Source organism: Bison bison, unplaced genomic scaffold (assembly GCF_000754665.1).
Source record: "Bison bison bison isolate TAMUID 2011002044 unplaced genomic scaffold, Bison_UMD1.0 scf7180017864473, whole genome shotgun sequence".
NCBI classification, from domain to species: domain Eukaryota; kingdom Metazoa; phylum Chordata; class Mammalia; order Artiodactyla; family Bovidae; genus Bison; species Bison bison.
This window is the reverse complement of record NW_011495034.1, coordinates 9587806-9606183: the sequence shown is the minus strand read 5'-3', so window position 1 is coordinate 9606183 and position 18378 is coordinate 9587806. Positions and strand designations below refer to the sequence as shown.

General features: G+C 37.0%; 1 protein-coding gene across 2 annotated transcripts in view; it reads right to left on the bottom strand.

Moving 5' to 3' along the window:
* TBC1D32 (TBC1 domain family, member 32) overlaps positions 1-18378 on the bottom strand; it is a 206302-nt gene that overhangs the window by 164792 nt on the left and 23132 nt on the right. For both annotated transcript variants that reach the window (XM_010861791.1, XM_010861790.1), the window contains exons 5-11: positions 15488-15556; positions 12818-12943; positions 9702-9780; positions 9471-9574; positions 9314-9375; positions 8399-8543; positions 2477-2536 (exon numbers count right to left, since the gene is read on the bottom strand). In XM_010861791.1, the coding sequence (XP_010860093.1) occupies positions 2477-2536; positions 8399-8543; positions 9314-9375; positions 9471-9574; positions 9702-9780; positions 12818-12943; positions 15488-15556 (645 nt within the window). The remainder of the gene's footprint in view (positions 1-2476; positions 2537-8398; positions 8544-9313; positions 9376-9470; positions 9575-9701; positions 9781-12817; positions 12944-15487; positions 15557-18378) is intronic.

The window sequence follows — 18378 nt, the reverse complement described above, 5'->3', positions numbered from 1 at the left end:
ATAACCTAGCTGTCAATATTTTTTTTAGCAACCTGAAGAGGGCAAGGAAAATAGGAAATGTACTACATAAGGCCATCTCAGAAGCCATTCTCTTAAGGGTAAACTGGACAAAAGATTCCAGTTGTTAAAAGATTAAATATCTGTGCTGATAGCCAAAATGCTTTTCAGCTAGTTCATAAAAACAAAGTTCTTAACTTCCTCAGATATGGCTTTAAAAAAACTGGCAACAATACATGAATGATTTGTCGCCCAGTGCTACCTATTGAATCTTCCCCTATGGCTCAGCCATAGAGAATCCACCTGCAATGCAGGAGACACAGGCGACGCATGTTCAACCCCTGATGGGGAAGATCCCCTGGAGGAGGGCATAGCAACCTACTCCAGTATTCTTGCCAGGAGAATCCCATGGACAGAGGAGACTGGCGGGCTACAGTCCATAGTGTCGCAAAGAGTCAGAAACTACGGAAGTGACTGAGCATGCAGGCACCTTATCTACTGAAAATGTCACACATTTCACAAACAAACTGCACAGAGTAGCTACTAACACATATTAGTTTAAAATTTAATTAAAATATCAAAAATTTAGTCTCTTAGTTTCCCTAATCACATTAAGTTTTCCGTGGATATATATAGCTAATAGCTGCCTCCCTGGACAATGCCACTGTTTCACTGTTGTACAAAATATCATCAGACAGCACCTATAAGAAGCTAGAGGCCATGCTTTAGCAGATACTCATATCACGCTGCTATGCCTGAAGTCCTTTCACAAGGATCTCTTATAAAACAAAAGACAAATCCATGAGCGATTCAAATTTCCCACTACTACTGCTGTTTAGTCTCTTAAGCTGTGTCCAGCTCTTTGCATCCCCATGGACTGTAGTCCACCAGGATCCTCTGTCCATGGTATTCCCCAGGCAAGAACGCTGGGGCGAGTTGCCATTTCCTTCTCCAGGGGATCTTCCCAACCCAGGGATCTAGCTTGTGTCTCCTTCATTGGCAGGTGGATTCTTTACCACTGAGACACCTGGGAAACGTGTGTGTGTGTGTGTGTGTGTGTGTGTGTGTGTGTACACACATGTACGTACACCCATAAATACAACCATAAAAAAAATAACTTTTAGTATTTTGGTAAATTTAGGAAAACTTTAAGAGAAAATTAGATTTAGGATGAAATCTCATGCAAGATGCAAGTTTGGTTCATTATGTATGTGAAATAAAATATCTGAACATGTTGGTAGAATATTGAAGCTGGTAATATTTGTGGGCTAAGAACTGACAATAGTATAATTCACTTTTCAAATAAGGAACATATTTTAAGAGTTAACCTAAAAGAAACATTTGAAATACTTCCACCAAGGCCTTTCTGACAGCAAGAGTGAGATATCTGTATGTCAAATCATGCAAGGAAAAAATTCATTCCTGTTTTTTCTTCTTTCTCTATTCTAGCAAGATCACTTTATGCTCACGTGGCAGCAACAAATTTCCATTAAAAATGGGAGTGAGAGAGAAATACAGAAAGACTTTCAGTTTCTCTAAGGATTTTTAAATACCTATTACCTCTGCAAATAAATTCCCATTCTAATAGTCAATATTTCCATCTTCTCCTTTCTGAATCCCAATTCTTTTAATTCTCAAACAGAAAACAATTATTGTTCTCCTTTCTTCAATTTATGTCCTATTACAGTATTCTTAAAATTCACAATCCTAGGAATCTTTCTCTTCACTTCTCTTCTCAAGATTTTACTTAAGTCCATAAACCATATTTATTATCTGAAAGTCATATAATCTTAATTTCATAATTTTCGTATTTGTCAATTATTCGTTAGACTTGCTGAATTCATTCCTTTCAGTGCTCTAACACGTTGTTCTACCAATAGCAATAAAAGCTGAGAATTTTACTAATATATTTTACAGTATTAGTTTGAATTTACCCACTCCAGAGTTCTTGCCTGGAGAATCCCAGGGACGGGGGAGCCCGGTGGGCTGCCGTCTCTGGGGTCGCATAGAGTCGGACACGACTGAAGCGACTTAGCAGCAGCAGCAGTTTGTATTTAGTACAACTTGAATCAATATGTGTGAATACAAAAGCACTTACCATTCTGAGTTTTTTAATGCAACTTTCAGTCAAAAGCATGGGTAAATTTCGTAGAATGAAATTGGGGGGGAATGCTACAAACACCTGCTCTGAATTAAACCATATGATAATACTTAATGGCTTATCCCAAAGTAGCTTGTTAGCAGCTCAATTTATTAATACTATGAAGTTATATACTTCCTAACTCTTATCTTGACTGCATTTTAAGTCTCTACTTTTATCCTTTTATGTTTCACAGAATGGTAGTTTAAAAGTCACATAAAATGGGGATTACTTCATTATCCAACATTAATTATCACTCAACTTTGCACATTCAAGTTATTACATCATATATCTTCTTGTGATATTATTTCTCAAGATAAGAACAAAACATAGACTTACCAGAGATTTATATTTCTTTTCGAGAAGTCTTAGTACTGCAGTTCTGCTATAATATGCATGCTAAAATTAGGAGGAAAATGACATTTAATATTCACGCTATACCATTCAAAATCCATTTTTCCTGCACCATTTCTTTCTAATAACATAAATTACAGAATAACTTAGTTTAAATTATTGTAATCAAAGCAAAACAGGTTTTTCTAAGTACAATGATTTATAAGCATAGCAACCACAAGAATGCAAATCATATTAAAAACTGGAGCATTTACTAATAGACCAGTATCCCTGATCTATCCAGGCACAGATTCTATTCTTCAGTTGTGTCCAGTTACCACACTAAGTTATTTTAAAACCAAAAAATATGCCCAACTACCAGTTTATGACAGAGCCTAAAGAGAAGATTAAGAAATGAGGGGAGAACTCGCAACTCTCACAACAAGGAGGGAGCTGTAATGTTTACATACACAGAAGTATGCCTAGGGTGAAATGCTCTCAAGGGACAGTATCTTAATCATTCCCTGCCAACCATATTTTAAAACCAATTCAAAGTGCCAAAAAAAACTCTCCTTAGAACTAAACAAAAATGAGATTAAAATATGTTTTTTATGCATTGTACAAAAGGGAAATTTTACATAAATATTACTTAGGTTCAATATCATTAGCCTTTAATGTAGTTTTTCATTTTACTTTAAAAAATAATATTCTGTAAAAGCTATCAGAACTTCTGGGGAATAGAATTTAATCAAATGAGGTTTGCATTAATTGAGAGCTAATCAAAACCCTTGGTTTTTTGGGGGCTTCCCTTGTGGCTCAGTTGGTAAAGAATCCACCTGCAATGAAGGAGACCTGGATTCAGCCCCTGGATTGGGAAGATTCCCTGGAGAAGGGAAAGGCTACCCACTCCAGTATTCCTGCCTGGAGAATTCCATGGACTGTATAGATCATGGGGTCGCAAAGAGTTGTACGCGACTGAGTGACTTTCACTCTCACTTTCTGTGTTTTAACCCTTGTAGCTTAAAATGTTTAAAAAAAGTCATTAATCCATTTTTCAGGTTTAGTAAGAGAAATATGCTGCCTTACCATTAAACTATTGACCATGTTCTGAAAAGAAAGGCTCATAGTACATCCCTTAGACCATAGTTCACATACCACAACCCTCAGGTCAAAGTTAGCTGCCTCCTGATATTTGGTGAACAATGTTTTATCTATAGATGCTTCTGGGCTATGGCAGAGAACTGATTAGTTGCATCAGAGACAGGCCAGTCTACAAAGCCAGAAATATTTCCTGCCTGGCTCTTAACATAAAGTATGACAACTTCTGCCTTAGAGGAGTGAAGAATGTGATAAATTTTAGTAATACTAGAACTATTTCTAATGGGAGCTATTTAATAATTTTCTGTTGGTTGGTTTTCCTATGATGTGTCTCATTCTCTTTAGAATTAAGTGCTGACAATAAAAATGTTAAGTGAAAAAAGTTAATTATAAGCACTTAGAATATGATGTGTTAAAATTAATCTGTTTAGGTCTTTTTTAAAGCATATAACTACATAAAATATAATCTCAATAGTTGTTAGGCCCATGTATAGAATTAGAGATATTTCATTTTATTTGTGTTTTTACATATTTTGCATATGTTCTATAATAGTGGTATAATTTGATAATCAAAAAAAGAAAAAGGTCAAATATCAGATTGAGGAACAAAGTTTCAGTTTCGGTTCAGTTCAGTTCAGTTGCTCGGTCATGTCCAACTCTTTGCAACCCTATGGACTGCAGCAGGTCAGGCTTCCCTATCCATCACCAACTCCTGGAGCCTACTCAAACTCCTGTCCATCGAGTCAGTGATACCATCCAACAATCTCATCCTTTGTCGTCCCCTTCTCCTCCTGCTTTCAATCTTTTCCAGCATCAGGGTCTTTTTCTAATGAGTCAATTCTTCACATCAGGTGGCCAAAATACTGGAGCTTCAGCTTCAGCATCAGTCCTTCCAATGAATATTCAGGACTGATTTCCTTTAGGATGGACTGCTTGGATCTCCCTGCTATTTGAGGGACTCTCAAAAGTCTTCTCCAACACCACAGTTCAAAAGCATCAATTCTATGGCGCTCAACTTTCTTTAACTCCACCTCTCACATCCATACATGACTACTGGAAAAACCACAGCTTTCACTAGAAGGACCTTTGTTAGCAAAGTAATATCTCTGCTTTTTAATATGCTATCTAGGTTGGTCATAACTTTTCTTCCAAGGAGCAAGCATCTTTTAATTTCATGCTGCAGTCACAATCTGCAGTGATTTTTGGAGGCCAAAACAATACTCTGTCACTGTTTTCATTGTCTCCCCATCTTTTTGCCATGAGGAACAAAGAGTTAAGACTAAATTAAGTTGAGCAAGAATTTACCAAACATATACTACATAGAGGTCAGGTAAATGTTAAGCACCAAACAGATGCTTTGGTTAACCGGGCATTATCATACAGTTGATATGATAATGCAAACCATTCAATTTCACAGTAATCCAAGTCTATGCCCCGAACAGTAATGCTGAAGAAGCTTAAATTGAAGGGTTCTATGAAGACCTACAAAACCTTCTAGAACTAACATCCAAAAATGAGGTTCTTTTCATCATAGGGGACTGGAATTAAAAGTAGTAAGCTAAGAGATACCTGGAGTAACAGGCAAATTTGGCCTTGGAGTACAGAATGAAGCAGGGCAAAGACTAATAGAGTTTTGCCAAGAGAACACACTGGTCATAGCAAACGCCATCTTCCAACAACACAGGAGAAGACTCTACACATGGACAACATCAGATGGCCAACACTGAAATCAGAATGATTATATTCTTTGCAGCTAAAGATGGAGAAGCTCTATACAGTCAGCAAAAATAAGACCAGGAGCTGACTGTGGCTCAGATCATGAACTCCTTATTGCCAAATTCAGACTTAAACTGAAGAAAGTAGGGAAAACCACTGACCATTCAGGTAGGACATAAATCAAATTTCTTAAGATTATATACTGGAAGTGACAAAGACATTCAAGGAATTAGATATGATAGAGTGGCTGAAGAACTATGGATGGAGGTTCGTGACACTGTACAGGAGATACTGATCAAGACCATCCCCAAGAAAAAGAAATGAAAAAAGGAAAAATGGTTGTCTGAGGAGGCCTTGCAAGTAACTGAGAAAAGAAAAGAGGTGAAAGGGAAAGGAGAAAAGGAAAGATAGGTCCATTTGAATGCAGAGTTCCAAAGAATAGTAAAGAGAGATAAGAAAGCCTTCTTCAGTGATCAGTGCAAAGAAATAGAGGAAAAGAATAGAATGGGAAAGACTAGAGAACTCTTCAAGAAAATTAGAGATACCAAGGGAACATTTCATGCAAAGATGGGCACAATTAAGGACAGAAATGCTATGGACCTAACAGAAGCAAAAGATATTAATAAGAGGTGGCAAGAATACACAGAAAAGATCTTCATGACCCAGATAATCACAATGGTGTGATAACTCATCTGGAGCCAGACCTCCTGGAATGTGAAGTCAAGTGGGCCTTAGAAAGCATCACTACAAAGCTAGTGTAAGTTGTGGAATTCCAGTTGAGCTCTTTCAAATCCTAAAAGATGATGCTGTTAAAGTGCTGCACTCAGTATGCCAGCAAATTTGGAAAACTCAACAGTGGCCACAGGACTGGAAAAGGTCAGTTCTCATTCCAATTCCAAGGAAAGGTAATGCCAAAGAATGTTCAAACTACCACACAATTGCACTCATGTCACAGGCTAGCAAAGTAATGCTCAAAATTCTCCAAGCCAGGTTTCAACAGTACATGAATCATGAACTTCAGATGTTCAAGTTGGATTTAGAAAAGGCAGAGGAAGCAGAGATCAAATTGCCAACATCCACTGGATCATCAAAAAAGCAAGAGAGTTCCAGAAAAACATCTACTTCTGCTTTATTGATTACGCCAAAGTCTTTGACTTTGTGGATCACAACAAGCTGTGGAAAATTCTTAAAAAGATGTGAATACCAGACCACCTGACCTGCCTCCTGAGAAATCTTTATGCAGGTCAAGCAACAGTTAGAACTGGACATGGAACAACAGACTGGTTCCAAATCCGGAAAGGAGTACATCAAGGCTGTGTACTGTCACTCTGCTTATTTAACTTATATACAGAGTACATCATGAGAAATGGCAGGCTGGAAGAAGCACAAGCTGGAATGAAGATTGCCGGGAGAAATATCAATAACCTGATATGCAAATGACACCACCCTTATGGCAGAAAGTGAAGAAGAACTAAAGAGCCTCTTGCTGAAAGTGAAAGAGGAGAGTGAAAAAGTTGGTTTAAAACTCAGCATTCAGAAAACTAAGATCATGGCATTTGGTTCCATCACTTCATGGCAAACAGATGGGGAGACAATGGAAACAGCAACAGACTTTATGTGGGGGGCCTCCAAAATCACTGCAGATGGTGACTGCAGCCAGGAAAGTAAAAGACACTTGCTCCTTGGAAGAAAAGTTATGACCAACCTAGACAGTATATTAAAAAGCAGAGACACTAGTTTGCTGACAAAGATCTGTCTAGTCAAAGCTATGGTTTTTATAGTAGTCATGTATGGATGTGAGAGTTGGACTATAAAGAAAGCTGAGTGCTGAAGAATTGATGCTTTGAACTGTGGTGTTGGAGAAGACACTTGAGAGTCCCTTGGACTGCAAGGAGATCCAACCAGTCAATCTTAAAGGAAATCAGTCCTGAATATTCATTGGAAGGACTGATGCTGAAACTGAAATTCCAATTCTTTGGCCAACTGATGCCAAGAACTGATGCATTTTAAAAGACCCTGATTCTGGAAAACATTAAAGGCGGGAAGAGAAGGGGCTGACAGAGGATGAGATGGTTGGATGGCATCACCAACTCAATGGACATGAGTTTGAGTAAACTCCGGGAGTTGGTGATGGACAGGGAAGCCTCGCGTGCTGCAATCCATGAGGTCGCAAAGAGTCGGAGACGACTGAGCAACTGAACTGAACTGATACAGTTGAGATAAAAATTAAAAAAAAATAAAGCATCAGCTAGATAACATCCAAACCATGCTAAGTAATAATGAAGCATGCTGCTGCTTTGCATGGTTTGCATGGCAAGATATGGCCCATTCCCATCCTTTCCTCTGCAACAAATACACGTTGAGAGGGACAAAGACATAAGAACACAATCCAATATGACTGTGACTACTGTCAGATGCAGACTACTCTTACTCAACAGCAGAAGAGGGAGCTAACAGTGTTTAACAATCTTTTAATATTAGTATAGTTCTAAGGCAGTGGTCAGTTCCACAGGAAGTCACCAGCATTCAGGCATTAAACACATTTTCTAAACTGCAGATTCAGGAAGTGGCAAATGAAGAGATGTTTCCAGACATCTATAAGCCAGAGAAAAGTGAAACTGAACCCTTATGGTTTACCACATCTTCTTTAAAAATTCATAGCTTTACAACTAAGATATGAGACTTCTCTGGCAGTCCAACAGTTAACTCTGCACTTCCAATGCAGGGGGCACAGGTTTCATCCCTGGACGGGGGACTAAGATCTCATACGTGGAGTGGCAAGGCCAAAAGCTTTTAAAAATTAAAAAATAAAATAAGACATGATTTGGAATAGGTCATTCAGTTTAGTAGATTCAAATGAATTACCATTAAAATCCTATTCTGAATCTGTCACCTACTAGGTAAAGAATACTGAGCAAGTTACTTCTCTATGCCTCAGGTGCTGCATCTGTAAAATAGGATAATAATACTGCCTATATCATAAACTGTTATAAGAATTGAGTTAACACATGTAAACGTGATTAGAATTCTTGACGCTGTAAACAAACGGCAGCTATTTTTTAAAACAATATAGCAATGCAAAGAAAGGTAGAAAAACACTCCATATTTCCTTACCATCCACTTTTTGAACCACACAGCTTTGGTATCCACCAATGCAAGAAAATATATCGGATCCAAAATTTTTTGTGAGACAAGATGGCTTTGATCATGTTTAACTGATAACAAAGACAAGGTACTCTCCACAATTTCTTCCATATACCTAATAGTTTGGGAAATAAGTGATTTTTAGAAAAAAAAATGTTATATATATAACAGTGACATTTTTTATTTATGGAATGACAAAGTAATGGGTACTATTTAGAAACATCATTTTTAATATTTCAGTAAATGGCAGAGATGAGATTCACCCCCAATTTCCTCTGCTCTAAAAACTTATGTTCTACTTCAACACTGGCTGTTCAAATTTAACTTTCCTTTTTAGACCACAGTTACCCTTACAACCTCATTAAAAATCTTAGAATTAAAAAGGGAAAAGTTTAAAGAACATTGAAGGAACTTCACCCAAGTATCAAAGACTCAAAGAGCAGTAATGAAAGAACCTGAGGCTACAGCACCCTCTTTTTACCTTGCTGTGATAATTTTGCTGCTGTTTAGTCACTAAGTTGTGCCTGACTCTTTTTGCAACCCCATGGACTGTAGCCTACCAGGTGCCTCTCTTCATGGGATTAACCAGGCAAGAATACCGAAGTGGGTTACATGTACTTCTCCAGGGGATCTTTCAGACCCAGGCATCAAACCCACAATCTCCTGCATTGGCAGGTGGATTTTTCACAGCTGAGCCACTTGAGAAACACATTGTGATAATTAAACTGTATTATATATACTGGTTTAGAGCCATTCACACAGCTAAGTACAAAACATGAAAAGCTAAAAACAAACCGCATAAAATCAGTTGACTATCTACTTTTTGAAATGTATGTGGCCAGTAAGATTCCTAATCTCATTACTGGTATAAATTAGGGGGCTTACTTTTCTGGGTGTCGAATCCAAAAAGATGGAGCCTCCTTCTGATATTCATTTAGAAGACGAATCTATAAAACAGTATATAACCATTCTCAAAAGTTTAGAATTCTTAAATACAGAATTACATCAAGAGAAATAAAAGCATATTACAGAAAGTAAATACCTTTTTAAGTAAATGGGTCACATTAGGATTACTTATGTCTATGCCAGTTGAAAGAGTAGGAATATTATTTTCTCTAGAAAGAAAGTATAACTCCAAATATTTAGCTAAAAGGAAAAGTAAAAATAAGGTTATTATGCCATTCAGTTATAGTGCTTTCTAAAAAGTTATTTCCTGTCCATTTTTCTTAAGCACAAATTTTCAAAAGTTTTGAAAATAATATAATGAACATACCTAAGCTTGTATAAATTTCCTTGGTCATATGTAATGGTGAAAGTGTAAACGTCTGTGCATAGAATTTTAAAATCCGGTCCTATGGAAATGAAACAAAATTTGTATCCAAGATTCTTTCATCATCTATTTTTGTAAGAATCATTTTTTCACATAGCGAAAACCTTAATAAACACATGACCATTCAAAAACTTCAATAGAAATGTAACTAAAATGGCACATTCTTGTGTTGGTTGGCAAAAAGTAAAGTCAACCAAAACTAAGAGTCAATCTAATGCAGCAGAACATTGTAAAATTTGGTGACAGTGGGACAGACATGAGGAGGCAGAGTGAGGTTCACTAAAGGAAGGAAACAATATAATTTGTTATAATCTGACACAATGTAAAGGTGTCAGACAAGGAAACAGTAGGAGTACTACATGTAAAAAACAACCCACTCCTTTCCAAATCCAGTATCTGTTTTTGTTTTAATTGCTTACAGGAAAGTTTAGACTTTTAGGACTTCAATAATTTTACCTACTCCCAAGAAAAATATTATATTATAAAATTTTACATTATTAAAACATAAAGTAGGAACTATCACAATGTAAAAAAATTAAATGAGATCATAGAAGTAGTCAGTACGTGACACTAACAGGTACTTAGAAATGACAGCTTATCATTTTAATTATACCAACTTTGATGGGATTAATCTTAATAGTGAAATTCAATTTTTCATTAAAAAAATAAAATTCCCTCAAATGTTCTACTTTGAGGAAAAAACTAATAACCTTGCCTATATCAAATATGGGAGATTCCCTGGTGGCTCAGATGGCAAAGCATCCGCCTACAATGCAGGAGACCTGGGTCAGGACGATCCCCTGGAGAAGGAAATGGCAACCCACTCCAGTACTCATGCCTGGAAAATTCCATGGATGGAGAAGCCTGGTGGGCTACAGTCCACCGGGTTGCAGAGAGTCGGACACGACTGAGCAACTTCACTTTCACTTTTCATATCAAATATTAGATTAATACATTTAAGAAAATGGTTACCCAAGAAGAAGTCAGATGGTAAAGAATCTGCCCACAATGCGGGAGACCTGGGTTCAATCCCTGGGTTGGGAAGACACCCTGGAGAAGGGAATGGCAACTCACTCCAATATTCTTGCCTGGAGAATTCCATGGGCAGAGGAGCCTGGTGGGATATAGTCCATGGAGTTGCAAAGAGTCGCATACAGTTGAATGACTAACACACACACACACACAAATGACTAAAAATATACTGAAAAAACCCAAGAGATTCTTACCGAACATAGGGTATTAATTAATTTGGGAAGCATGTTTTCATAGTTGCAGCAATTGGTAAGCATTAATATTTGTCACACTTTCAAACACTATATACTTCACTCAGTTACATGTAAGTATCCTTCGGAGTAGAAAATGAAGAAACAGAATTGAACTCAAGAATTTGGATAAAGCATAAGTTTTAGACAAAAAGAATATCATGCCTTGTTTCCTACTCAAATGATTGGTTCTGTTGTCATCGCTCCTCAGATAACTGCTTCTTCCAATGCTATTGCCTTAAGTACTAACACAAACTCTTGCTGCATATAATGGCCAAACCAAAGCACTTAAATTGACCCAGCATGATCTTTACAATGTTTATAAAAGGAATAAAGAAAACCTATTAGAGCACTATTCTATCTTTAGGAGGGAAACTTAAACAATTGTATTTCCAGTTAGAATGCGTTGAAGTGAAAAGGTAACAGTGAAATATCTTTCCCCCTTAAATCCTTCAGAATTTTTGAGAAGTCTGCATCACCCTCTGGTGTTAGTATTGTTGAACTGCATCCAGGACTGAGTAAACACCATTTTCCCTCTTACAAAAATATGAACAAATCATTTGTTTCCAAATCCCTTCTGTTTACCAGTACAATTATACTTTCAATGATGAAAGGGTATTTTTAAGTAGTAAAAAGGTATTGAGATTTATTTTTATGAACTGTTTACTGTCTCATCTTTTAGAATGTAAGTTCTATGCAGGCAAAGGCTTCTGTCTTGCTCAGTGTGTTCCCAGCATCTGATCTAGAATGATGTGTATTGTAGGTAAATTTATCTTTTACTTATACCTTAAAAAATTCTATATAAAGAAAAACCTTATATATTTTAAGGACACTTTTTTCCTTCACTGATATATCATTTATGAAGAAAAAGGCATTTAAAAAACTTTTTTGTAGTTAAATGTGATGCTGGAATACAGACCAGATTTTTTTTTAATCCCATATAATTACTGCACTTTTTAACGTAACCTTGCTTTTCATCACATGGTGTTTCTGAGAAGTCATATGTGAATCATTTTTTACATAACTACCTCTACTACTATGCAAGCTTAGTTTTTGCAATTGTCTATATTTGCTGTATAATTCATCTCTATTATCTTCTAATGTCTTAGCTTTACAGTTTTCTAACTTCTCTTTCTAGGCAGTTGGTGGTAGTGGTTTAGTTGCTAAGTCATGTCCGACTCTTACGATCATGAACTGTAGCCTGCCAGGCTCCTCTGTCCATGGGATTCTCCAGGCAAGAATACTAGAGTGGGCTGTTATTTCCTTCTCCAGGGGATCTTTGAGACCCAGGAACCGAACCTGGGTCGCTTGCATTGCAGGCAGATTCTTTACCAACTGAGTTAGGAGGGAAACCCTTCTAAGCACTTAAGTAGTCTCTAACACTTAAATACACAAGGAAAATGCTTATTTAAATCTTTCAGAGTAAATTTTAATCATTCCAAGTTCAAGTTTTCACATATGAATTCTTTCAAAAACACACTTTCTTTTAAAATATTTTTCTTAATTGAAAAACAATGACACAGATACTTGGATGTCCCTTTAGAAGATAAAAACAAAACGCATATGCTAATAAAGTCTGTCTTGGCAATGAAGTGTGATTCTAACCAGACCCTGAATTTAATCATGATGTAGTAAGCTAATTCCCTAAAAAAAAAAAAAACTTGACAATTCAAAAGCTGGAGGTGAATTTCCATAAATATTTGAGCTACTATTAAAGAAAATTATATTCCATTTGCTTCTAGAATGGTAGGGGGAAAAAAACAGAAAATGTTTATACTTCTGTAAGCATTTCCTTACACTAAATACAGGATCAGGATCTGAAAGATACACTGTCAGCTTCTCACAGAGAGTGGTCCAATTTTCACAGTTCAGGACATCAGATGGAGGAGCTGAACACAATGTTTGCAAGGCTTCATATCTCACCTATAATTTTTAAAAGAATTTTTATTAATAATCAGCCACCAAAATAACAGCAATTCTCAAAACATTTAACAAACATTGAAAGGCTGAGTTTGGATAATTGCTTTAAAGAGCCAATTGAGACTCAGATGCCCTTTCATGAAACAATTCTTGATAACCGATTTTTTTAGACTACTTAGCAGAGAAACAAAATAGGTTATTTCATATAATGCAAAAACTAAAAAAACACTAAAAGTTCATTAGGATTTTTCCACAAGATGCTGCAGAAAAACAAATTTTTTGGCCCATCCAATGTACTGGGAGATTCTAGGTCACATGTCTGAGGGGAACAGGAGAGGGTATGGTAGTCAAATCTGAAAAGCCAGAATAAAGTGTCCCAGTGTCTCCTCCCATAGACTTTCCTCACTAGAACAATCCCCCACACATGGTCCTGAGGCAGGAGGCAGATGGGTCCCGCCAGGGTAAAGCAACTGGAGATCCATTCTCTATTGATGGAAACTCCAAGATAAGAATAGACGGCAATTAAGGGAGGAGGCTGGACCCTGCAGAAAACACATATTTCTCATTCCCGCAGTCAGACCTCCCCGACCACACATGTGCAGAAAAAGCTCCTTGGAAACCAAACTGGAGTCAAATCAAGGGATGTTCTACCCAGAAGCCTTTTCAGTAGGATCCATCTTGGCTAAGAGATGCACACGTACACAAGAATCCTGAGATATACCAAATATGGACTGCAAACCAGGCAAATCATAATGATTGGTCAAAGGAAACCTGAAAGAAATGCTCCATATAAGTGATTCAAATCGCCATGTGGGCACAACTCAGGGACTCTCCCTCTGAGTCTGCCAAAATGTCTATCCATATGTACTGTACTCTTTTTCCTAATAAATACTTCACTTGCTTCACTATTTTATGTCTTTGTGGAAATTCTTTTGTGCAAAGTGGAAGGGCCAGGGCCCTTGTCACTGACCACTGGTCTAGTGGCTAGGATCTGGTGCTCTCACCGCCATGACCCAGCCCAATCTCTGGTTGGGAACCAAGCCCTACTCTAAGCCATTGCAGGCCAAGGCCACCCAATTTCAGTCCTACCGTTTGATGACTCGAATTCTAAAACCCTGCGCATATGTTCCTGGTAAGGCATTCCCACTCCAAGACATGAACAATTCTCACAAAACAATTGATTTTAACTTGCTTTTGCTTCTACATCATATTTTCTGACCTAATAACCACTGCGGAGGGTGGGGGTCATTCAGCAATGTGATGCAAAACTGAATTTCTGAATTTTCATATACATCTTTCTGAGAAGAAATCCAATCAGAATTCTCAAAATCCAAACAGAATTCACTTAGGACAGTATGGCCCAAGAGACAGCAGTGGCAAAAAGCTCTATTCCAATCAGAAGTGGAATAAAGCTTCTCTGCCTCTCACTCTCCAACTAGTGAGTTCCTCAAAATTTGGTTGTTTTTCGGCTGACTGAAGCCTAATGAGAGGAAAAAAAAAAAAAAAAAATGAGTCAAAAAGCTAAGACCTTAGGACACCAGGCATTCCAAATCAGGATGTTAAGTTTTAGGTGAAAAACACAATACACATGTGTTTTTAAATGTCTATATATTCATACGAAAGACTTCTAAATACAATTTTATTTGGGATAAGGTTAAGCAGGACTAGAGAGAAAATTTAAAAACATAGTAAATTTCTCCTTTTAAGTTAATTTTTAGGACAAAACTCCATTAACAATTTATTACTTGTTCAGAACAAAAGTTTCTGATCATGTACAGATTTCCAAACAATCCACTTAAAAACAATAATATTATTATCATATAAAGTCAGGTCCGATTGCTGATCTGTTGAAACATTTACTAAAAATCTAGAAAATAAATCAAAATGTGAAATGCTGAGAGGAAAAAAAAAGATCAGTGAGAGTAAATCATAGCTATTCATTTGGTTTAAAATAAAAAGTTGAAGAAAAACAACGTATTTCAAAATTGAGACCAAATGGTAAGATGTACGAGATGTCAGGTACTTCAAAAACCCTATAATTTTCTATGTCAAGAGAAACAGACACTGTCAAATGAAAGAAAACTTCATAAAAATTAATTTATATAGTTATTACAATATAAAGAAATACATTCAGTAAAGCTGCTTTTAAAAAATCTTTTCAAGTAAACAAATATATGTGTCAAAGTTGCTCATACTTTCCAAAGTAGAAAGAGCATTAAATGAAGTTTTTTTCCTTCAAAGAAATCACTAAATTATCACATACAAAGTGACAGTGAAGGAACAGCTTGGGGGGAAACTGCTCATAACTTCATCTCCTTGAAAACTGAAACTAGAAATAAAAATTTCCTCTTATAAACTGTGACAATTTTCTAAAGAGAACATCTCTTATTCTGTGACTCTTCAAGACTAGAAGGTCTAGCAGGGATGTAACCCTAGAACTGTCATGATATTAAAGGATTATCTTGAAGAGAAATAATCCAGCTGCTATTGATTATAATATATAATAAGTATATCTGAGTGAACTTAACAGCTGTCCTTTAAACTTACCTCTTTAGGTTGCCCAGGATCCAACTGGTCTAAAATCAATTGTAATTTTCCTTGACAAAATTTGTAACTCTGTAACACAATTAACAGGACATTCATTCCTTCACTCATTTAGTAGACTTTTAGAGGTATTATTATAAATGATTTTAATATAATTCCAAGCACAAAATGCATTCTGAACAAGAGAAGGGAGTGAACTAGTTTGGTTTGGCAGCAAGCTTAGATTTTTTTTTGTATCCCAAGGCATTTAAGTGAGAACTTAATGTTGCACTAGGACAGTGTACCTTCCTATATATGAAGGTTATCATTTGCTGAGCAATTGCAACATGCAGAACATTGTAACACTCAAAAGACATGTAAAAGTAAAAAGTATTTTACACCCAGGAATCTCAGATCTATGAAACAAAGATAAAACAACATAAACATGAAGGTACTAAAGGTACCCAAACCATAACTATAATGCTGACTGAACTTTTTTGTTCCTTTTCTTTTCTGTACTTCTCTGTAACCTTTCTTAATGCCTCCTCTTAAGTGAAGAATTTCTGAAGTAAAAACTTTCATCTAGAAAAAGTTTATACTAGACCATAAGCTGTTTTGGAAAAGGAAAGAAACTTTCTCTTGCCAAAGCAATTTAAATAATACCTAAAATAACCACTTAAAAATAAAAGCTGCCATCATTATGGAGTAGCCTCATTAATATACTTACTAACCTATATAAGATATTGGGTTCCCAGGCGGTACAGTGGTAAAGAATCCACCTGCCAATGCAGGAGATGCAAGAGACTCAGGTTCGATCCCTGGGTTGGGAAGATTCCCTGAAGTAGGAAATGGCAACCCACTGTGGAAATCCCACAGACAGAGGGGCCTGCTGGGCTACAATCCGTGGGGTTGCAACAAGTCGGATACAATTGAGCACACATGCATTACTATACAAGATTCCTTTGTCATCTTAAACACAGTATAAATTATTCGTAAAATGTTACATAAGCAATGAAATAACTTATTACACTAGAGATCAGAGTAAGTCTAAAAGTGTGGAAAGTGGGAATACCTACCTTAAAGGTTTTCTGTATTTAACATTTCCTCTAGGGGTGTTGTGTATCAGTAGATGGGCAAATTTCCATTGCAACTAACTGCAATAACTGATTTAACTAGAGCATGCAGGTAATGTGTTCCATTGAATACAGATTTGCTAGAAGTATTTAGAACAGCTGAAAGAGTTATATTAAAAATTCCTGCTCCTCTCCCCCACCAGAAAAGAGTGGTCCGGTGGCTAAGACTCCATGCTTCCAATGCAGGGACCAAGGATTTGATTCCTGGTCCAAAAACTAACATCCCACATGCCATACAGCACAGTCAAGAAATAAATAAAAAGATAAATTCCTGAGGGAGCGGATCTGCTAACTTCATTGCTAAAGCAACACAAAATAGATCTGTTGGTGATATCAATATAGGTAGATAACTCCAAAAGGAAAAATATTTTTTAAACATATTTATGTGAATGAAATTGTAATCCAAGCAAACAATTTCTGAGCAAACTCTACAGGGAAAAGGGCAAGAAGTAGAATAGGTTGATAATCTAAGATGAATTTTGGTCCTACTGCATGATCATGCAGAAGGCAATGGCACCTCACTCCAGTACTCTTGCCTGGAAAATCCCATGGACAGAGGAGCCTGGTAGGCTGCAGTCCATGGGGTCGCTAAGAGTCGGACACGACTGAGCGACTTCACTTTCACTTTTCCCTTTCATGCGTTGGAGAAGGAAATGGCAACCCACTCCAGTGTTCTTGCCTGGAGAATCCCAGGGACGGGGGAGCCTTGTGGGCTGCTGTCTATGGGGTCGCATAGAGTTGGACATGACTGAAGCAACTTAGCAGCAGCAGCAGCAGCATGATCATGCAGATACTAATTAAAGGTCTTTAAATGCCACAGTAAGATTGGTATACATTTCTGTCAAACAAGGTATACCTAGAGATAGTGAACACAAGATGCATTCTGTAACTTTTGTTGTTTTACAGAGATGTACTCACTTTATTCAACACAAACTGAAGATTATTGACATTAGTCAATAACTGTACTAAGTTCAAAATTCATACCACCATTAAAATTAATTACCCTAGAAACCTCTTTTTAAATCTTTGGTTTGTAAACTATATAAACCATTGAAATACAACTAGTGAAAGAAAGACAACTGTTCTGTTGTTGAAACAAATGGCTATGGGAAATAAAACATATAAATATTAAACCTAGTTCATTGGAAGGACTGATGCTGAAGCTGAAACTCCAGTACTTTGGCCACCTCATGCGAAGAGTTGACTCATTGGAAAAGACTCTGATGCTGGGAGGGATTGGGGGCAGGAGGAGAAGGGGACGACAGACGATGAGACGGCTGGATGGCATCATGGACTCGATGGACATGAATTTGGGTAAATTCCAGGAGTTGGTGATGGACAGGGAGGCCTGGCCTGTGGCGATTCATGGGGTCACAAAGAGTCGGACACGACTGAGCGACTGAATTGAACTGAACTGAACTGAAACCTAGTTATTCCTCAGGCTTAAAATGTCTAACTGCACAATGACTTCTTCTGTATTCTCACAAAAGGAAAAGAAAAAAAAAAAAGCACCAACCAGGGATGAGGACAATAACAGCAAACACTTACATAAGAGCTTAATATGAGGATCTTTAATGTGTGTAGAATGCTTTATGTACATTAAACCTGCAAAGCAATCTTATAAGGTAAATGTTATTACTGTCTCTTCTATAACAGTTAAGAAAATTGAACACAGAAAGAGAGTAAGAAGCCAAAGCCCACAGTTCATAAATGGCAGAGCCAGAGTCTGACTTGTTTTCAAGATTCAGAAGGAATTAGCTTCATGTAAAATAGCTTTTCAAA